Source organism: Scaptodrosophila lebanonensis, unplaced genomic scaffold, assembly GCF_003285725.1.
Source record: "Scaptodrosophila lebanonensis strain 11010-0011.00,11010-0021.00 unplaced genomic scaffold, SlebRS2 tig00000043-arrow-pilon, whole genome shotgun sequence".
NCBI classification, from domain to species: domain Eukaryota; kingdom Metazoa; phylum Arthropoda; class Insecta; order Diptera; family Drosophilidae; genus Scaptodrosophila; species Scaptodrosophila lebanonensis.
Genome location: NW_022060545.1, coordinates 5,124,418 through 5,142,600, shown reverse-complemented (window position 1 = coordinate 5,142,600; position 18,183 = coordinate 5,124,418). Strand labels below are relative to the sequence as shown.

Genomic DNA, 18,183 nt, shown 5'->3' with positions numbered 1-18,183 from the left:
GTCCTAGTCGTTTGCATGCGTAATTCAAGCAATCTAGAGACGTTGTTGCCAGACAGCGCAAGTGGAACGGGGGGGAAGCGGGGCTCAAGCTCGAGATTGAGAGAGAAGTGCGCGCGAGCTGTTAACGCTCCTCTCGGCCGCAATTTGTCAGCAAGTTTTGAGCGTTCGGCTTTTGAGCTAACAACTAAATACTAGACTGGCTCTGAGTGTTTATATCGCTCATTCACGCCCTCACCCTCACCCTCATCCCCACTCTCGCTCTCACCCATTTGCACAGTTTTGTGGCTGCATACAAATTATGCAAATTTGCCTCGCCTTTCACTTTCTAGCTGACTGACTGCAAGGTCAACACACGCACACCCACAATTCTGCGCCCTTTTGTATGCTACGCTCAGCCAGGAGGCAAAGCAAAATTCTCAAAATTCGCAAAATGCTTAAAATGCTGAAGCGTTGCAATTAAAATGCTTTAGAAAATGTTGCTGCCGTGTCAGTCAACTGTGACATTTTTCTATAGAGAAGCGACGTCTTCTCTCGTTAAAGTGGGACCATATGTATGAGCTGGAAATTTAGAATACCAGTAGTGGCCTGCCATTAAGGATGCTTAGGATATTTATTTGCCTTTGAGCTGTTGTGTAAACAAACTAAAATACGCTACGTAAGAAGTGTGAATTGAACTTATTTGAGAGATTGTATCAGAAAATATTGCCATTTAGCCATGCTTGTATTATAAAAAAGTAACAATTTAAAATTTACGTTTTAAATTCAATATATAATTTTGTGTAAATTAATTTAATTTCTTTGTCATAAAGTACTTATATAATACAAATTTTTCGTATTGCAACTGGGGATTAGAAGGATTAATACTGAGCGAGAAAATGTTCCAGATCATTTAGTGGATCACTTAATGGAGAAGGAAAATAAAAAGACAACTATAAAAATATATCCTAAATAAATGAAATGAAATTTTAGAAAGAGCATCAAATTCCTATGCCAAAATTCTTTAGAAATTAGATTTTAAAAACCTTTCCAATCCTATCCACAAACATTTTTTAACCCATTCTTAGGTTTGAATTTTGAAAAACAATTTAAATTGGTGGTACGCTAACTTTTTTATTTGTTCCAGGCCCAGAATTTTCATATTCTTCTTATACTCGTATTTGTAGGGTACGATTTCTTCGGTGCGTCAAAAGTGTAATTTTTGTCGTTGAGTTTCCAGCCAATTATATGCACAATTTGCTGGCCTTGGTCTGGAGGTCTAACCTTGGTTGGCATATGCTTATAATTAATTAATTAGGCATTCTGAAAAGTTGTCTGTGCATGAATCCAGCCTCTATAAATATTAATGGTTGTGCCTTATGTTTTAGCTGGAAAAGAATATGTATATGCATCGAACTGAAATGCATTTTATATGAGTGCCCCAACTCGCAGCTGTTGCTGTTCCGCAAATCATTGTTGTAGGACCTACTGTTGTTGCCAATGTTTTTGTTTTTATGATACAGGATTTGCATTGCTTATTTAAATGCGTCGGCTTGTGTATATAGATTAGCAGCTAGCAAACAGCTTGTCTTGTCCTTGTGCCTTCGATGAAATGTGCTCATTGGTATTCATAAGGCTTGGCTTAAACTATTTATAATAGAAGTGTACAAATGAATCAATTTTATTTGCAACAAAGCTCGAATGAATGTGATTTAATGTAATGTATATATTTATGCCGTTTTTTAATTATTTTTCGAAATGCATGTTAGATATGTAGGAAAATATAACTAAACTTGATTTTTGTATTAAGGGATATATAAGCTCTTTGTGCTTTAAACTTATATAGCCTGGCTACACTAAGAAGTCTGAAGTCTTAGTAACAAATTATCTCTCAAAATTGCAATTTATTAAAAAAGATTTAAATAATATTAAGAAAATCAAACCAGTTTATCTAAAAATAACGCTATTAAATAGTTACGTACAGTGCTTCCATTATAATAGTTGTATTAAGCTTATTTCAGTTTAAAGATTTAAGTGAAGAGAGGGCGGTTACGGGCTATGCAATAGTAGTATGAAGTATGTATAATCAACATTGCTGTTGCTTGCACTGTACATTTAATAACGGCTGCCTTAATGCATTCATTATATATTTATCTGAGCAAACTTGCCATTTGCGCTCCATTGCTTAGTTCTTTCTGGGCGCATAAATTGGTAAACTGCTCGCCTTGCGCTGAGGTGACTCAGACTTTGCTGATGATGAGGAAGATGACAGAAAAAAGTACTTTGATTACTTTATTATTTTTCATTTGCTTAACTTTTTTCTTTGCCTTTGGCACAAATGCTCTTCATTTGCAGAAATAATCCTTAATCCTTGTAAGAGATTCCCCTTGTATTCTCGTCTTCTTGGCTCGTTATCATTATCTACCTTCGCACTGCTGCTGCTATCTACCATTTGTCTTTACAGCTCACAGTAGCATTCGTTTTTTCTCATTAAATTTCAAATTCGATCAGTCGTAAAATTCATTTACGATTTACACATTGCACAGACTCAAATCCAATTTGAATTGCTTAAATTTAATTTAAACTGAAGCAGCCTCAACAGAATGCAGTTCGAGATTTTAAGTACCAAAATAATTGTATTTGTCATTGTTAGCTGAAATCGATATATATTAACCTTAAATTGGGTAAGTGCTCTTTACACCAATATAAAAAGTAAATGAGTTCAAATTGTACTTTAATTAATTTAATTAAATTAAGTTACAATTGAAGGCCCTTAATTCAAATGTCGTATGAATCAGTGTTTACAGAAACATTTCATAAAATTGTATATAATACAATTTATTATTACAGACAACATGTTTTCAAATCCTTTGCACTTATTTGAACTATATATGTACATATACTGTTCACTTGAGCAAACTATATAAATATTTGGATAATATCCGTATCTGAATTCTTTTGAAAACGTTTTGAAAGCTGGTATTGCCTCTATTGTTACTTACAAAAGAACGATTCCATAATAATTAGTCAATCGTGATTTCAAAAAGGTAGATAATGAGAGATCATACATTTATAAAATGAGATTGATTCATAACTTATCAAAGTCAACTGGAAAACGAAAAGGACAAGTATACAACGAGATATTTTGAATAAGTCTAACTGGAGTTAAATTTTATTCGTTCTTTAGCGTATAGAATATTTACCAAATGAAAATTATCTCGCTCTGTTTTATCCAATTAAATTTTTTATACTGTCCACAGTTCTGCTGTTGAGGGTGGTCCTCTGGGGCTTATAATATTTTTGATAATGTGAAAACATGGCTACTAAATTTTTGTTCTCCACTTCTCCAAAGTGATAGTCCGGTTAACAACTCAATTTATTGTTAATTTTGACACAACTTTTTCGCAGCTTGTGCTGCTGCTGCCTCCGCTGCTTCCACTTTCTGGTTACCACAAACAAAAAAGAGGCAAGAGGAAGTTGCAGCTCTTCATCCGCTCTCAAGTGCTGCCAATTTGCGGCATTTTCCGTTGCAGCTCTTGGCCACGACTATCACTTGAAGTGGCTTAGAAACTGACATAGCACACATTTTGGCTACAAATTGCAACATTGTTTTCGCTCGGACTCAACGGAAGTGCCGACGCCATTTTGGCTTGGGTTTCTGTGTCTGTGTCTGTGTCTGTGCCTGTGCCTGTGTGTGCTTAGTGTTGTGTCTGCTTAGTCGTGTGTGAGGGGCTCCATGGCACGTGATCTGCTTTAATTTTACGTCATCGCCTTTTCTACAGATTGGCTAAATGGATGCGCATTTCGGAAATCGTTGCAGTGAAGCAGAAGAAATTAATTTGTTGAGCATGTGTGGCATGCCTAATTCGATTTTCCATAAGATGGGCAATAAATTATGTTGGGCAAGAATTATTTTAATTAATTATTATTATAGGCCAGTTATTGATGAGGCGTATCAATGAAATGCAAATTCAAAAAGTTTATTAGCAGCAAGACCAACTTAAATGTGGATATCCCTTTAAAATTCGTGTAAGGAAGTCTTAAACTGCCTATTAATTATTATTTAATTGCTAATGCTAGCTTGGAGTCATGGTTGATTTATAACTGTGAGTAACAGTGTAGCCATTCTGAACACAATCGAACCGGTTGTAAATTTAAGGGCTAGCTAGTTCCAAAAACCTATTAACAAACAGACTAGCTCCCCTTTAAGCGTATATAAGTATAATAAAATGCAAATATTAAACTTTCACCATGATTTTTTTCTGCTTACATGTATATTTAACTTAATTTTTGACACTTGCTTCATTTCCATAACAATTGAAATGATTTTAAATATATTAATGAACATATTTAAAAATTTTCAACCTAAATTATGAAGTGGTTTTTTGAAAAGTTACAAAGATTGCTCTTGATATACTGCCAGCTTTTGCAGAACATTATTTTTCCACGGCAAATTATAATTATAATTAATTATATCTTTCATGCACATGCGGACTCAATAACACGTGTATTTCATTTTAAATCATTTTTAAATGTATGCTAAGTCAACTCCATAGTATATTTAGAGACATAGCACATTTGTCGGTATTGACTTCTAATGTACTCTTGTGGGTTTCATAACATTTTTAAACAAAATTGGATCCCCTTTCATTTTTTTTCTTAATATAATTGCAATTTTCTATTATAAATAGCTTTTCTTTGAAAATGAGCCACGAATAAAATTAAAAGCCGCATACTTTTAGGCATACATACCACGTTGGTCTTCACCGAGTGCTAATATACTGTTCATATTTTCACAACATTTTCAAACAGGTTTTTTCTCCTTCATGGAAAATCTTCGCAATTCAAGTTTGAAGGGAAGATTCCGCGGTTTGTTAAAATACACTTTCCAAGTATTAATTAAAAATCATTGTAAGGGCTATGCAAAGTAAAGGGCTATGAGTATAAATAGATTCGTTTCCGAACAACTTTTACATATTTGAGGGAGTTTTCAAATAAAATGCTTTTGATAATGTTTCCCAGAAATAGCAGAGTTTCAATTCATATTATTTTTCATTGCTCCTAAATTAAATGGATATCGAAGCAGAGTCAATTATCTCAATGCACCTGTTTTTAAATTTCTAAACCATCTGAATGCAGCGATTTATATAGCAAGGTTAACTTGTCAGTCAGAGTACGTGGCAGTTTGATAGGATTAGACTGGTTTTCATTTCAAGATTCAATTAATTATGTTTGTGATATGTGCGCTGTGACAATCGATAATCATTCACTATATAAATAGTTTTATAAATTGCAACATATTAGTTAAAAAGAAAGCTTCGGTGCTGCTTAATTGTGTTTATAACCGCCGTAGTCTGATTAGCAAAGCAACGCCTTTCCAATTCTGTATTCCTCCTGTGCTCTAAAATTATAATTAAATATTATCTGATTCTATTAAAGCCATATAGATATATTTAATTATTTGCTGTTGCATTGATTTATGCACATATACCGAGTCGGTGTTTTTCCTTGACCTGCCGTACACAAAATGTAGCTAGACGCATAACTAGCCCATAAATCCATTTGTCATTGTCTACTTAAAATTCGTTAGCTAATTAAAGCTTATCTGTTAGACTCACTGGCCAGCATTTAATCTCCGAGAGCGCGCAGATTACAGCAGTTGTGTTGCCGTGCAATTACAATTAAGACCCCCAAACGCCCCTCCCTCCTTTCTTCATAATCTCACACAATCATGCAGTGGAAGCTTTCGAGTCTCTTGGTGTATGGGAATGCAAATGGGAAAAATTGTAAGCGCCTGAATGAGTGACGGCTTGACTGCCTGCATGACGTTTACTTGTATTTATTTTCTGCGTAATTTCATAATTTATGCATCATAAAAGTTGTGAATGGTTGGTTGGCTGTCCCGCATTCGCTGCCGGAAGTTGTCTGCTGTGCAACCCGCTGGCTGCCAGCCAGCCAGCCAGCCAACTGACATTCTTTTTTCTCACTCTTTTACACTCTGTAACCAAAGGGTTAAATGGGTATATTAGTTTTGTGCGAATGTGCATGTGACACACAGAAGAAGGTGTGACAGACTCCTCAAAGTATATATACATTATTGACCACTATGAGAAGGATCTCAGCAAGTATATGTACATGTAAGAGCTATAATAACCAAACTTTGTATCCAGATGCTCCTATATCCAGAGAATGTACGAGTTTGAGTTTTTTTCTGTTTGTCCCACTGCCCCACTATAAGTCATCGTCATAACTCTCATAATTCTTGGAATTTCGAACTCAAATAGACACGATCTGATGTAAATTTATTCTTTTGAAACAGTACATAAGCATACGTACATAAGTCTCCTTTTAGGTACAAGTATGTATCTATTGAATATATATTTTTACATTTTTAATTTATTCAATTAATTTACTTTTCTTAAATTAGGTTTAAAATATATTTTTAAAATATGTATTTTTCTTTTTGTGGGAGTAGGTACAGGGTATTTAAGTGTTGAGCCCGCTCGATTCGATTTCTTGTTTCAAAATAGAGCAATGGGGTGCCGGCTGCACACTTACACACACACAGACAAATACACACACACTTACACACACTAATACGCACGCGTGCAACGTTTGCACGCTTTGGGCTTTGCCGAAAACACTACCTCCGCCGTCTTCGTCCCTCGAACTGACACCCTTTTGGCATTTTTTCTGGTAACCACCGGCTCCGAACCGCTTCCCTTGCCTTCTCGCTGTCCTTTTTAGTAATTTAACATTTCAGCGTCCAATTAACATTTTAAGCCAAAGTGAAAAAAATGACGTTGATTATGAAAATTGTATATATTTAAGTCTGGTTGTATGTAGAGCTTAAATGTTCTGGGGTGCATTGAGGGCTCTATGAAATGGTTTGCGGCGCTTTCGAAAGGCACCACAAAATAACGGAGCCAATGAACTCTGTAGAGAGCATTGGGTCAGAAATCAGTCCAAGAAGCAGAAGAACAACAAAAACCACGTTATCTCTTATTTAAATCCATCAACATGCACTTAGCATTTTGCATTTTAGCACGCCTGTAAATATGCAACGAAATGTTTCTGCTTTGCATTGCCACATGTAATCCCTACTTTAGCTGGCTATACTCGTACATAGTAGTAGTTGCCATTGTTGCGGTAACTATACTATATAAGTACATATGTATGTACTATATGTACGAGTATGTCTGTGTACAACATTTCCCTACGCATACGGCGACTGCACTTGCAAGTTGCAACTCACTCATTAAAATTGAAATTATGTTTATGGGTTATGCAATCCTTTGTCATTTAACTTGGCGCGCAGTCATAATGCCGGAAAGAAAGCTCAACTGTAGCGTTAATTTGTGCGTGAACGTGGCTAACGAAGCGAATGCTCTGCCAGAGCTCGCAGACAAAGTAGCGTACGAGTAGTGTGCATAATTGAGATGACATTTCCAAATGGTGAGCGGAGGTTGAAATTGTAAAAAATAATCTACATACTTGTACTTATTTATGAAATGCCCGCACGTAATGCGAAAATGCTCCGACATAAAAAGAAAACAATTTTTTTCCTTTACTTCCACTGTAGCTTTATAAAGAAAGATTTTGCGAAGCTTATGATTCAACAATAGTCTGTGCTTTTCGAGATGTACGTTGAATTCAACAAAGTTAGTACTGCCTAGTCGTCAAATATCCTGGTACTTATTGGGCTTACTTACTTATTACTTACTTATTAACTGGTACTTATGGAGTAGATATGTAGTTAGTTATGTTAGTTAACTTTATCACTACACTTTAATCGTAAATATATTTAAAATAAAGTGCTTAAACTTATGCTAAGACTATGACAAAAAATAAATCTTAAGTCGACTGTTGTTAGAAAAATATTAATATTCCTCAATTAAGTACTGAATACTTAATATAATTGAATATCCAGAATGAACTATAAGCAATATGAATATTATTATTTATATTACAATTAATATATTTATATATGTATTATTACAATAAGTTTTTTTTGTCCCCTTCTAAAAGTATTTGTGACAGTACATTCTTGGGGAATTTTTGGGCATGCAAATAGTTTTTAAACAGTTTAGTAATTAAGTAAATATTTACTTTAGACATAAGTGTTCCTACATCGATTTTCTGCATTCTCATCGCGCCACATAATATTCATTTAAAACAAAAAATATTTATTTACATTTCCTTATATGTTTATGGTAAGGAAATGTTAAATTGCTTAGAACTTGTCCTTTCAGAAACGTTTCAATCTTTTCTGCTTAAACAAATGCCACTTAAATAAATTGATTGTTCAAAAGCTGAAAATAATAGAGTGCCCGGCTTTTTGTTTTGATGTTTTAATTGAAATAAACATTTTCACTTAAATATTAACAGCAGATACCTTGCTGTTAGACATAATTTAACCTCCTCACCAGCAGTGCAAAGTTTTGTTCAAACCTCAAAACAATTTGATGGCCAACAAATTTCTGACCAAGTCAATGCCATTTCAACTTCCCGCATATATGTATGTAGCTTCATCAAAAAGTTGTAACCACACATATCAATTACACAAGTTTCGGCTGTCCATTTTGGCGAGCCTGTCTTCCTCGCACATACCATTTGTAATTAGACACAAAATTGAGACCAGCAGACCCCTCAAAACTCAGATGTTTCCCACCTCAAAGCTCCTTCTGGTAAAATGACACATAGATTGTCATTTGCATGGCAGTCAGTGGCCATAATTTAAGTGACCGTGCTTTTTTCTTTGGCTTATGCGTACAAAGCGTTTCCGGCCATTGATGGTCAGTAAAAATAATGGCGCAGGGCCAAACTTTCGCATCCTGTTTTCGGATTCTTTTGCATTTCCCTTCTGCAACCCTTTTCACTTATTGGCTGTGTTGCTCTACAAAACTAAGTCTCTTATTGTTATTATATGCTCTGTCACGCTTTGACTTTAATGTGCAAATATTTTTATGCTTTTGGCATGCAAAGTGGACAAACAGTAGTAAGGTAAAAATAAAAAGAATATAAGCGAAATAAGAAAAATTTCATAAAAATGCGTGCTCTCAGCAACAACAGAAAAGAAAGGGGGAAGCTGTGAGTAATGGCTGAGGGCGCAAACTTCGACTTTGTGAACATATCTCACTTGATATTAAATAAAGCTGTAGGAACTTTTGCTTTGTAGTTTGTATTGTTGTTGCTGGCTGATGAAGGGTGGGTCATGGCTAAGCGGAAAATGTTAGCTTTATTCCACATGCTAAAATGCAATTAGGCTTAAACTCATGCACATGGCCTTATACATTTATTTTTCAAATTTCAAATTGCATTTTTGCGGCTTATAAAAGAGGAAGCAGGGCAGAAATGTAAGCTGCAATAAAATAAATCATTTATTTAAATCATCAAAAGTCTTTAAAATATTCACATTTATGTAGAACACGTATGAACGTATAATTTGTTTTAAATTCCATTCTTAAATTGTTTCGAATCACTCTAATGAATAACTGAAATATTTCTAAGGCAATTGCATACTCGAACAATTAAGAATAAATATCTTTAGTATATATGTTTGAATTGTAAATATTAAAATTATTTATTAGTGATTCGTAATAATTTCAAAATTTAATTTAAGCCAAATTATACGTTATTACTTGTTCTACATAAATTTAAAAACCTTCGACTCTTTGTGTTCTTAATTAAATGAATTATTTAAGTGCAGTCACAAAGAGTCGAAGGTTTTTCAATTTATGTAGAACAAGTAATAACGTATAATTTGGCTTGAATTAAATTTTGAAATTATTACGAATCACTAATAAATAATTTTAATACTTGTAAGAAAATTTCAAACTCAAACAATTAAGAACAAATATCTTAAGTGACCTGGATGTTTGAATTGTAAACTGAAATTAAATAATTCATTTAAATGAAAACACCAAGAGACCATGTGAAAATGTGTGAAAATTTTAAACTCGAACAATTAAGAATAAATATGTTAAGTAATATTGTTTTCTTCATGAACTGTTTGCTTTAAAAGTCGCTCATTCCCCGGAGGTCGCTGTCGAGTCTAAGTTGTATATAGAACTTATTAATTTAAGTTTTTTGGTCAGAACTGCGGAAACTTTGGGGAATGGAGGCATGTTTAAAAACGAACGTCAAAATGTATTTTATTTATTTACCATTTATTAAAACCGTTCGATTTGATTTACCATCGAAATTGTATTGCTTTGACAAAGAAATCCAAACTTTCCACATTTCTGGGATTACAAAAGAGTTTAGCAAATAATATATTAACGAGTAAAAACTGTTTGACTCTGAACTAAAAACAGATCAATGATTTCAGTAGTAATTATAATAATGATATCTGCTATACTATATTCAGTACATTATGAATGCTGAGTTACGTGCAAGTCAACATTTTTATTCATTTATCAGCGACTGTTCAACAAGCAAGCAAATATTGTTAAACCCTAAGCGGCATTCGCATTAAATCAACTTTAGGTGCTCGCCTGGTCTTTGCCACTGATTTATGCATTTGAGCGCGCGCCAACATGAAGGAACGACTTTATTCCATTGCCTGTTTCCCTGCCTCCCCACCTGACCCATTTGTTTAAGTAACTGCAGGAGCCGTGTAATGCAGCGAAACGTGAAAAACTGAAAACGAATGTAACTTTAAATATTGAGAAATCTGGGAGAAAAGTAGAGGAGGCTAAGCTGCCAACTGAAAGTTAAGCTTTACTGCGCTGTTGGCTTGTTTACTGGAGATTTCTGGAGTATTTACAAGTGGAGTCGCTAATGCTCCAGTCGGGTACGAGCCAAGGCAGGCAGCTTAGCTGCTCGAAAAGTTTTCGAGTGCAAATTTGTGAGGATTTTTCGTATTTTGTATTTTTCGTGTTTTACTGCTGTTGCTGCTTATTGTTACCTCTTGCAATTTGGCTCAGCATCATTATTACTTTTGACTTTTCCTTTTGATACCACCTCCCTACTAGTCCTTTATCCGCTTTGTGCAGTCAATTTTTCACTTTGACACGGCAATGCTCAAAGATTTATGCACTGGCTGGCATTTGTTGCTTGCACCGTCAGCTCTGATTTATGGCCCCTGGTGTGGGAATTTAGCCGGTGTTCATTGTGGCAAGTGTTGTCAACTGCTGTGGCTTACAAAACAATTGCCAGCCATTTCGGCTTATAAGAAATAAAGCAAAAATATCAATTTGTGCTTACAAATAAAGGGTAAAATAACATTTTAATTATTATAGTATAGTTTTGCCGAAAGGTTGAAAGCTATGCTACGAGTGAGTCTCAAAAACGAGTGTAGCAGACCAAATAGTTATTTTGAAAAGGCTTGTCCTTCCGGTACTCTAGAAAGCCAAAGCATTTTATACCCTGGGCTCGAAGGAAAGAAGGAAGCATCTCCGACGCAATAAAGTATATACATCTGTCCTTCCGCCAGACAGTCTGGATGAATGTTTGGATATCGGAAACTGCTGAGCCCACATTGACCAATTGTGGACTATCCGTATCATCAGATAACATGAGTTTATTTTAGTTTTTTTGAAGTTTGTTTGAGTTATCGTATATCTCGTGTATTTATTAATTATTAGTTTGTTTGTGTTTCTCTTCCTCCTTCTTTCTAAAAGTGAGTTAATATTAAGCATCAAGTACCTTCAATGTTTAAAACAAGAATTAATGAATGGCTAAACAATGTAAATTATTTCAATGTTCGTCCATTGATCCCATTACATATATACTTTTATACTTACATACATATTTACTATAGTTACTACATTTTTTTTGTACATACAAATTTAGCTGAAAGTCCTAGAAGCCATTGCTAACATAATCTCTTCTGTTAGTTTTAAATTTTAAATAAATAAATAGGTAGAGATCTTTAGTGAGTACCCCACAAATGAGTAAAAATCTGCCCAAGAATGAGAATAATAATTCGTAAATAAGTACACCACACGTTTCGCATTAATCAATGGAGTACGATATTTATTCTGCGTGTTAATTAAGTTTAAGTTTATCCTTGTCTTGTTCACAAACGTCTTCTCGCTTCCGAGTCTTACTATTCTACAGATGTACATATACCTTAGACCGCTCATAGCAATAGTTTGCTGATAATTGGCTGGTTAAAGAGCTGTCAACCCTACATGCACATATATGTATGTATAGTATTTGTATATATCTGCTATGTAAGTGTCTGCATTGCAGTTGACTAGTTGTAATTAGTTGATGGCTAAGCCGGCATTTTGTGATTTGCCTGCTAGGAAAATTTTGGTGTCATTTTGCGGTTTATTTGATCGAAATTAAATTACATCAGCGGCCGGCACAGATTCTGTGGTCAGTACGGAGTCTGAAAAATGAATGCAGCTTGACCGCAAGCACGTTTGGGGCTGGGCTTAAATTGAATTTTCAATATGTGCGCAGCATATTTAAAGACTCACCGGTAATACTTGTAGTATGTATGTAAAGCAATCGGCCCCGCTGTCACTGTCAGCAGGTGGCAGTGGCTGGGTGGCTGACAGTGTCACGGCCGTAGCTTGTGGCTCCGGCTATGTGGTAAAAAGTGCTGAGACATTGCGCTGCAAAAGTGACGCAACAATGAGCTTCGCTATGACGACAACAAACCGTCGACGACTGACAACAAAAGAAGGAGATAAAAGAACCAATGCGGCAACATCATCGCGAGACCTCGATGATGCAAAAACCACTGACATAACCATTGATGACGACGACAAGTCCGTACGCTGACAGGTTAAGCGCCTGAATGAGGAGCAACAACAGCTAATAAAGAGCTCGGATAAGGACATCTTCAATGCCGTGAGAAAGGCATCCTTTTTGTGTCAGTAGAAGTGGCGTAGCATTTATCGTAGGAAAGAGTTACTTACATAGAAAATTGTAGACATTCTATAAATTCTTCTTTTTTTTATTTTTACTCACAACATTTTTTCTTGTCTCCTCGCTATACCTGTACTCCTTTGCCTGTAGCCTTACAATCCAAAAAAATTTAAGTGTTATTATTAAACATTATGATTGCATTAAAGGGAAAACTAAATATTAATGTGATTGCGCGATTAGTATTAGAGTACAAGGCACTTCTGAAACGCCTATTATCAATAAATATCTAAATATGGGTATATTTTACTTCAATCTTACTTATTTTTCTTTACTTCAATAAAGAAAGATTTTTAGGGAAAGTAAATTCTATATTTTCATTTACTATACAGTATTTTTCCTTTCAAGTAAAACGATTGTAGAATGCAATAAAAAACAAATTAAATAAATACTTTCGAAAAGTTAAAAATAATAATAACTACAAAAATAAGTATACTAAGTATAATAATAAATATAATAAATAAATACATAATTAAAATAATTTCTCAAGACTGAAGGTGATTTGTTATGATTGATCCAAAAACCAACATACTTGTATTGTATATAATCTAAAGTAAGATACTCAATAAAAAAAACATCATATTAAAAATGAATATTTTCATAATCAATTCAATAATATTTCGCATTTAAATCAAATATAAACAACGTAATTTGAACTAAAAACTTATTAAATCAATTCAATTCAAATAAGAATAATATTCAAAACAAAATTTAATGTTGAGATTCAAAATCTGCTTTCTAATAAAAATGTTCTAAAAAAAATATAGTATATAGTATAACAAACATATGTATTTACAAAATATCATCATTAAAAAAATTAATACTGTTGCGAAAAATATTTTATAATTATAAAAAATCAAATCCAGTCCGCCATTAAACTCGAAAAATCGATGGTAAACATATTAAAATCTACGCGTAAATATTTAAATGTATGTGTGTCTTTTTATGAGTCTAAGACTTGGTGGGTCGGTTAGTATTTTATCAATCTAAATATTTGTTCCATAGCGGCGTAACAAGATGTTACTCATGCCCTTTTCCAGGGTATAACAATAATTGAAACGACGAAATGTCAACGTCTGCAGCCAATGACTTGCAGTTTCAATGACTCGGCGACGCCTGACGAGCACTAAGCCAAGGACTTGCATTAGGGGCAGACAGCAGTGGGGGTTGGGGGGCAATCGAAAACGTGCAAATGCGTTGGCCATTTGTAATAAGAGGCGAGGCAGACATTTAAAAAGGTTTGTCCATTTGTTTGAATGGCCTGACGCCAACCATATGAGCATAGTCCGCCAGCTCGGAGCTCGAATTCTGCAACGTGTCTACTGCATGTGTCTATGCAGCTAGTCGAGTGCAATGTGTGGCCGAATCGCATTGCGTCGCGCCAAAACCTGCGGCCAATCTGTGAAAATCGTGAAATGTAAAACGTGACCACTGCAAAGGCACACCAGAGGCTATAGTCAAGGAATTAGTGTAGCGAAAGGGCGGTTCGCCAGCAGGAGGCAGCACACAATGCAGTCGTATCCAAAACTAGAGGACAGTCCAGTGGTGCTTCGCTTTGGTGCGTCTGCCCCATGAATGCTCCAACAAATGTGTGCGGCACTCTGATTCTGGATACTGGCACTGTCTCGGGCAGTGTCTGTGGCTCTGTTTGTGTCTGGCACTTAGCATTTCATTATTGTGCTGATTGGATTACGTTGTAAATGCATTTCGTTGCGTGGGGTAAGCCTTTTTTAGCTCTCCTTGTTGCCCTGTTTCGAGTGCAGCTCCGGCTTCGTAAACTTAAAGTGGCATGTTTAATGTTTCTCTTTTTTTTCCACTTAAAGTATGCTTAAACTGTGGTTTCATCTCATCTTTTCTCAGACGTACTAGAGGAGGAATAAAAAAAATTATAGGAACCAGCATAACGATTCTCATCCATCTGAAAACCTGGATAAAAGAGTAAACTCATAAAGTACTTATATATTGTTCAGTATGTCGATATGGGTGGGTATAGACCGTCTGCCAGCTTGGATGAACGCAGCTACAATAGCTAAACTTTTTCTAGGTACGAAAATGGACAAGATCATCTTTTTTGATGGCCAATCAATCAATTCAAAAATAATATCAATAGCTGTAAGTCCAGTAGCTGAAAAAACTCATCCATATTCTGAAGATTTCTGTAGAAATAGTTTTATAAAAAGACATTTTATTCACGTACTTACATTCAGATACATTTAAAATGCAATAGTTTATGAAATCATTGCTAGCATAGTTCTTAGGGATATAGGGCCGAATATAAATTATTTAATTGTTTTTATTTAACTCACTCAGAACCTTAATTAGTGGTGTCGTTACCTTGGAGGCTTACAATAGTTCGAAAGAAGTTTAAATTCAATTTTGTGAGAAGTGACAATTCAAACCATTGGAAGTACATATTAACTTAACATTGAATAGATTGCTTAGACTACCTTTTTAAAGAAAATGCACAAGAGATGTTCTATTCTATAGAAAATGTTACTCTATACTTATTTAAATGCCAACCATTATGATCGACTAAAATGCCTTATGTACCCGCTTGTATTTCATTACAAATCCGTTTGTTCCATGGCGCCAGATCCCCGTCGTGCAGTCGTACAGAAAGTCTCCTGCTGTTCGGTTAGACAAATAATCAAGTTCTCGGAAGTAGCCGGTACCGCTAATTTTCCATTCGAGCTACAAGACTTTTGGGCGCCGGTAGAGCCCGTCTTTTCGGCCGTTGTGGTCGAGGATGTTGTGGTAGAAGAATTGTTGTTGCCTGCATTAAGTGCCTGTAGTGGTGGCTGTGGATTGGGCGCTAGGAAACGTCTTGAACCGCCCCTGCGTCGGCTGCCCTGTTTCGTAAAAACGCTCGGTTCGAGCTGTAGTTGTGCATTAATATCCTGCTGGTTCATGCAGGTGAAGGCTTTAAAGAAGCTCTTACGAAAGTTTTCACTCAGGAAGGCATAAAGTATGGGATTGACAGCCGAATTGGAATAGACTAGACAACCCAGTAGGAGGAATATGAGTATCTCGATTCGTGACAGATCGCGTTGCGCTGGATTGGAGTGAATAAGTGCCAGCTGTGACATCCAGTGGGGCAGCCAACAACATATATAGACTGTGATGACTGTGAGTACTAGACGTGTTACTTTGCGATGTGCACGGCGCTTCTCCTTCGATTTGGTTGTGTGCTTGGGCCCCACCGATTGCAACTTACGTATGACGAGGTAGTAGAAGCACAAAATGAAGCAGAGGGGTGTGGCAAAGCCAAGGAAAAAGGTGTACAGTATGAAGGTGGTGCCCGAGTGCTTCTTATACGCATCCGGCCACATAATGTTGCAGGAATAGTTAATGCCATCTTCCTGCTCCACGGTGCTGGCATAAAGGATGACGGGCAGCATGAGAACTGCTGATGTGGACCAAGCCACGGCTGAAACGAGCTTTGCAATCTGCAGTGTGCGATAACGTGGCGAAGCAATGGGATGACAGACAGCTATATAACGATCTGCGGACATGATTAATAGGAAAATTGATGAGGTAAATGAGGTTATCGATGTGCTAACCATATAGGCCTTGCACATGAACTCGCCAAAGCGCCAGCTACAAATACGCATGGTGTAGAGCAGAAAGGGTATGCCGATGAGAAAACATTCATCGGCTATGGCCAGGTTGAGTATGTAAATATTTGTGACTGTTTGCATTTTGGAAAATCGCAGCACAACATAAATAACCAGCGTATTGCCAAAGAGGCCCACAATACACACAATCCCATAGAGGACGACTGTGAAGAGATCGGCGAACGAGTTGCGTGTGGCAATGCAGTGTTGGTAAGTGGGTAAATCAGTGGTGTACAACAGTTCGTCTGTGGGATGAAGCGCAATACTGCCTGTGGTGTTCGGCAGGTAGCCATTGCGATTGTTGTTGGGCCTGAAGGTGCTGTTATCTAGCCCACTCGTCTCATTGGCATAATAGCTTAAGCTCGAGGTTACGTCTATATACTCGTATAGCTGCTTATGTTGCATTTCGGTTGCAGGGGCAGTTGCTATTGTTGTGGCTGCTGCCAATGAATCGGACATAATGCTAGCCAGCATGGTAGTGATGGTTATGGAACTGTGCCAAAGCCACATGCTGTTTTCCCTACTGTAGTCCTAGCTGCTGAATCTGTTGCGGTTTGCAGTTGCTGCTGGTGCTACTGCTGATGCTGCTGCTGCTGCTGCTATTGTTTTAATTAAATTGCGTTGTTGTTGGCATTTATTATTAGCCAAACTTTGGCCCTGATTATGGTGCCGTTGCCTCCCACTCTCCCAGTCGAACTGTCGCTCTGTAAATTCGTGTCGTCAGCCAGTGCGTTGTCACTTGCAACATTTGCCGCACATTGCTGTTGCCACTACTATGTTGCATTGGTGGTGAGTTGCACTCGATGTTATTGTTGTTGTTGCAGCTCGCTCGGATGTTTGCCTGCAAATAAATTGAATTTTCTTGATTAACAATTTATGCTACCTACTCATGTGTATACGCACATATATGTACGTGCCTTGCCTTCCTGGCTAATTGTGTTAAACATGATATTCCATGTAAGTTTGTCGTGTTATTAACATTTTAGCATGCACTTTGGGTTGGGTTGGCTTGTGTTGCACACTGCGTGTGTTATGTTCCTAGTTTGGTTTCGCAATTAGCAATGGTTGGGACAGAATAACAAATATTTTGAAGCATTAGCAGTCAATATTTTCGGGCACATTATTAGTCCACATACTTATGTAATTGGGTTTTAGTTTGATTGGAAATATTGAAAAGTGTCAGAGCGTTGAGGCTTATAACAAATGTTTATTAATTTGAATTTTCATGTATTTATGCAGTTTTGCTCTGAATTCTTATAGACACACAAGAAATATAAATATTACAAATATTTGGTGATGAAAAACAGCAAATATGTGAAATATTTTATTGAGGATTGCTAATCAATTTGGTTGATTGAAAATTGGCATTGAAAATTTGGAATAAGTATATAATAATTAATCTCTGTCTTAATTGCTAATCAATTTGGTTGATTTTAAATTGGCATTGAACATTTGGAAGCAGCTAATAAGTATATAATAAATAATCTATTGTTAAGAATATTCTTTGCGCTTTTTTCACCAATTCGGTCAACGTTAAACCATATTTTGTAGTCTATCTTTCTGTTCTTTAACAACGTGTTCATAAACAATTTGCTAATAAACAGTTCATTTAACGACTAGTCTTTAAATTGGCTCCACAAAAACAGTTTAAGACAGTTTTTACTGCACTAAATGTATTATTTATTTTATACTGAACAGATTTAAAACTGAA

The 18,183-nt window shown here is 36.0% G+C and overlaps 1 protein-coding gene across 1 annotated transcript; it reads right to left on the bottom strand.

Moving 5' to 3' along the window:
* Positions 1-15,170: 15,170 nt before the first annotated feature.
* Positions 15,171-16,982, bottom strand: LOC115622311 (somatostatin receptor type 5). Its single transcript, XM_030516217.1, has one exon. It carries the CDS (start codon positions 16,980-16,982, stop codon positions 15,423-15,425), a length of 1,560 nt encoding a protein of 519 aa, XP_030372077.1. The 3' UTR covers positions 15,171-15,422.
* Positions 16,983-18,183: the final 1,201 nt, after the last annotated feature.

Bases quoted from the DNA above. Each gene is read 5' to 3' on its own strand.
- LOC115622311 (XM_030516217.1), bottom strand. From the start codon at position 16,982: ATGTGGCTTTGGCACAGTTCCATAACCATCACTACCATGCTGGCTAGC.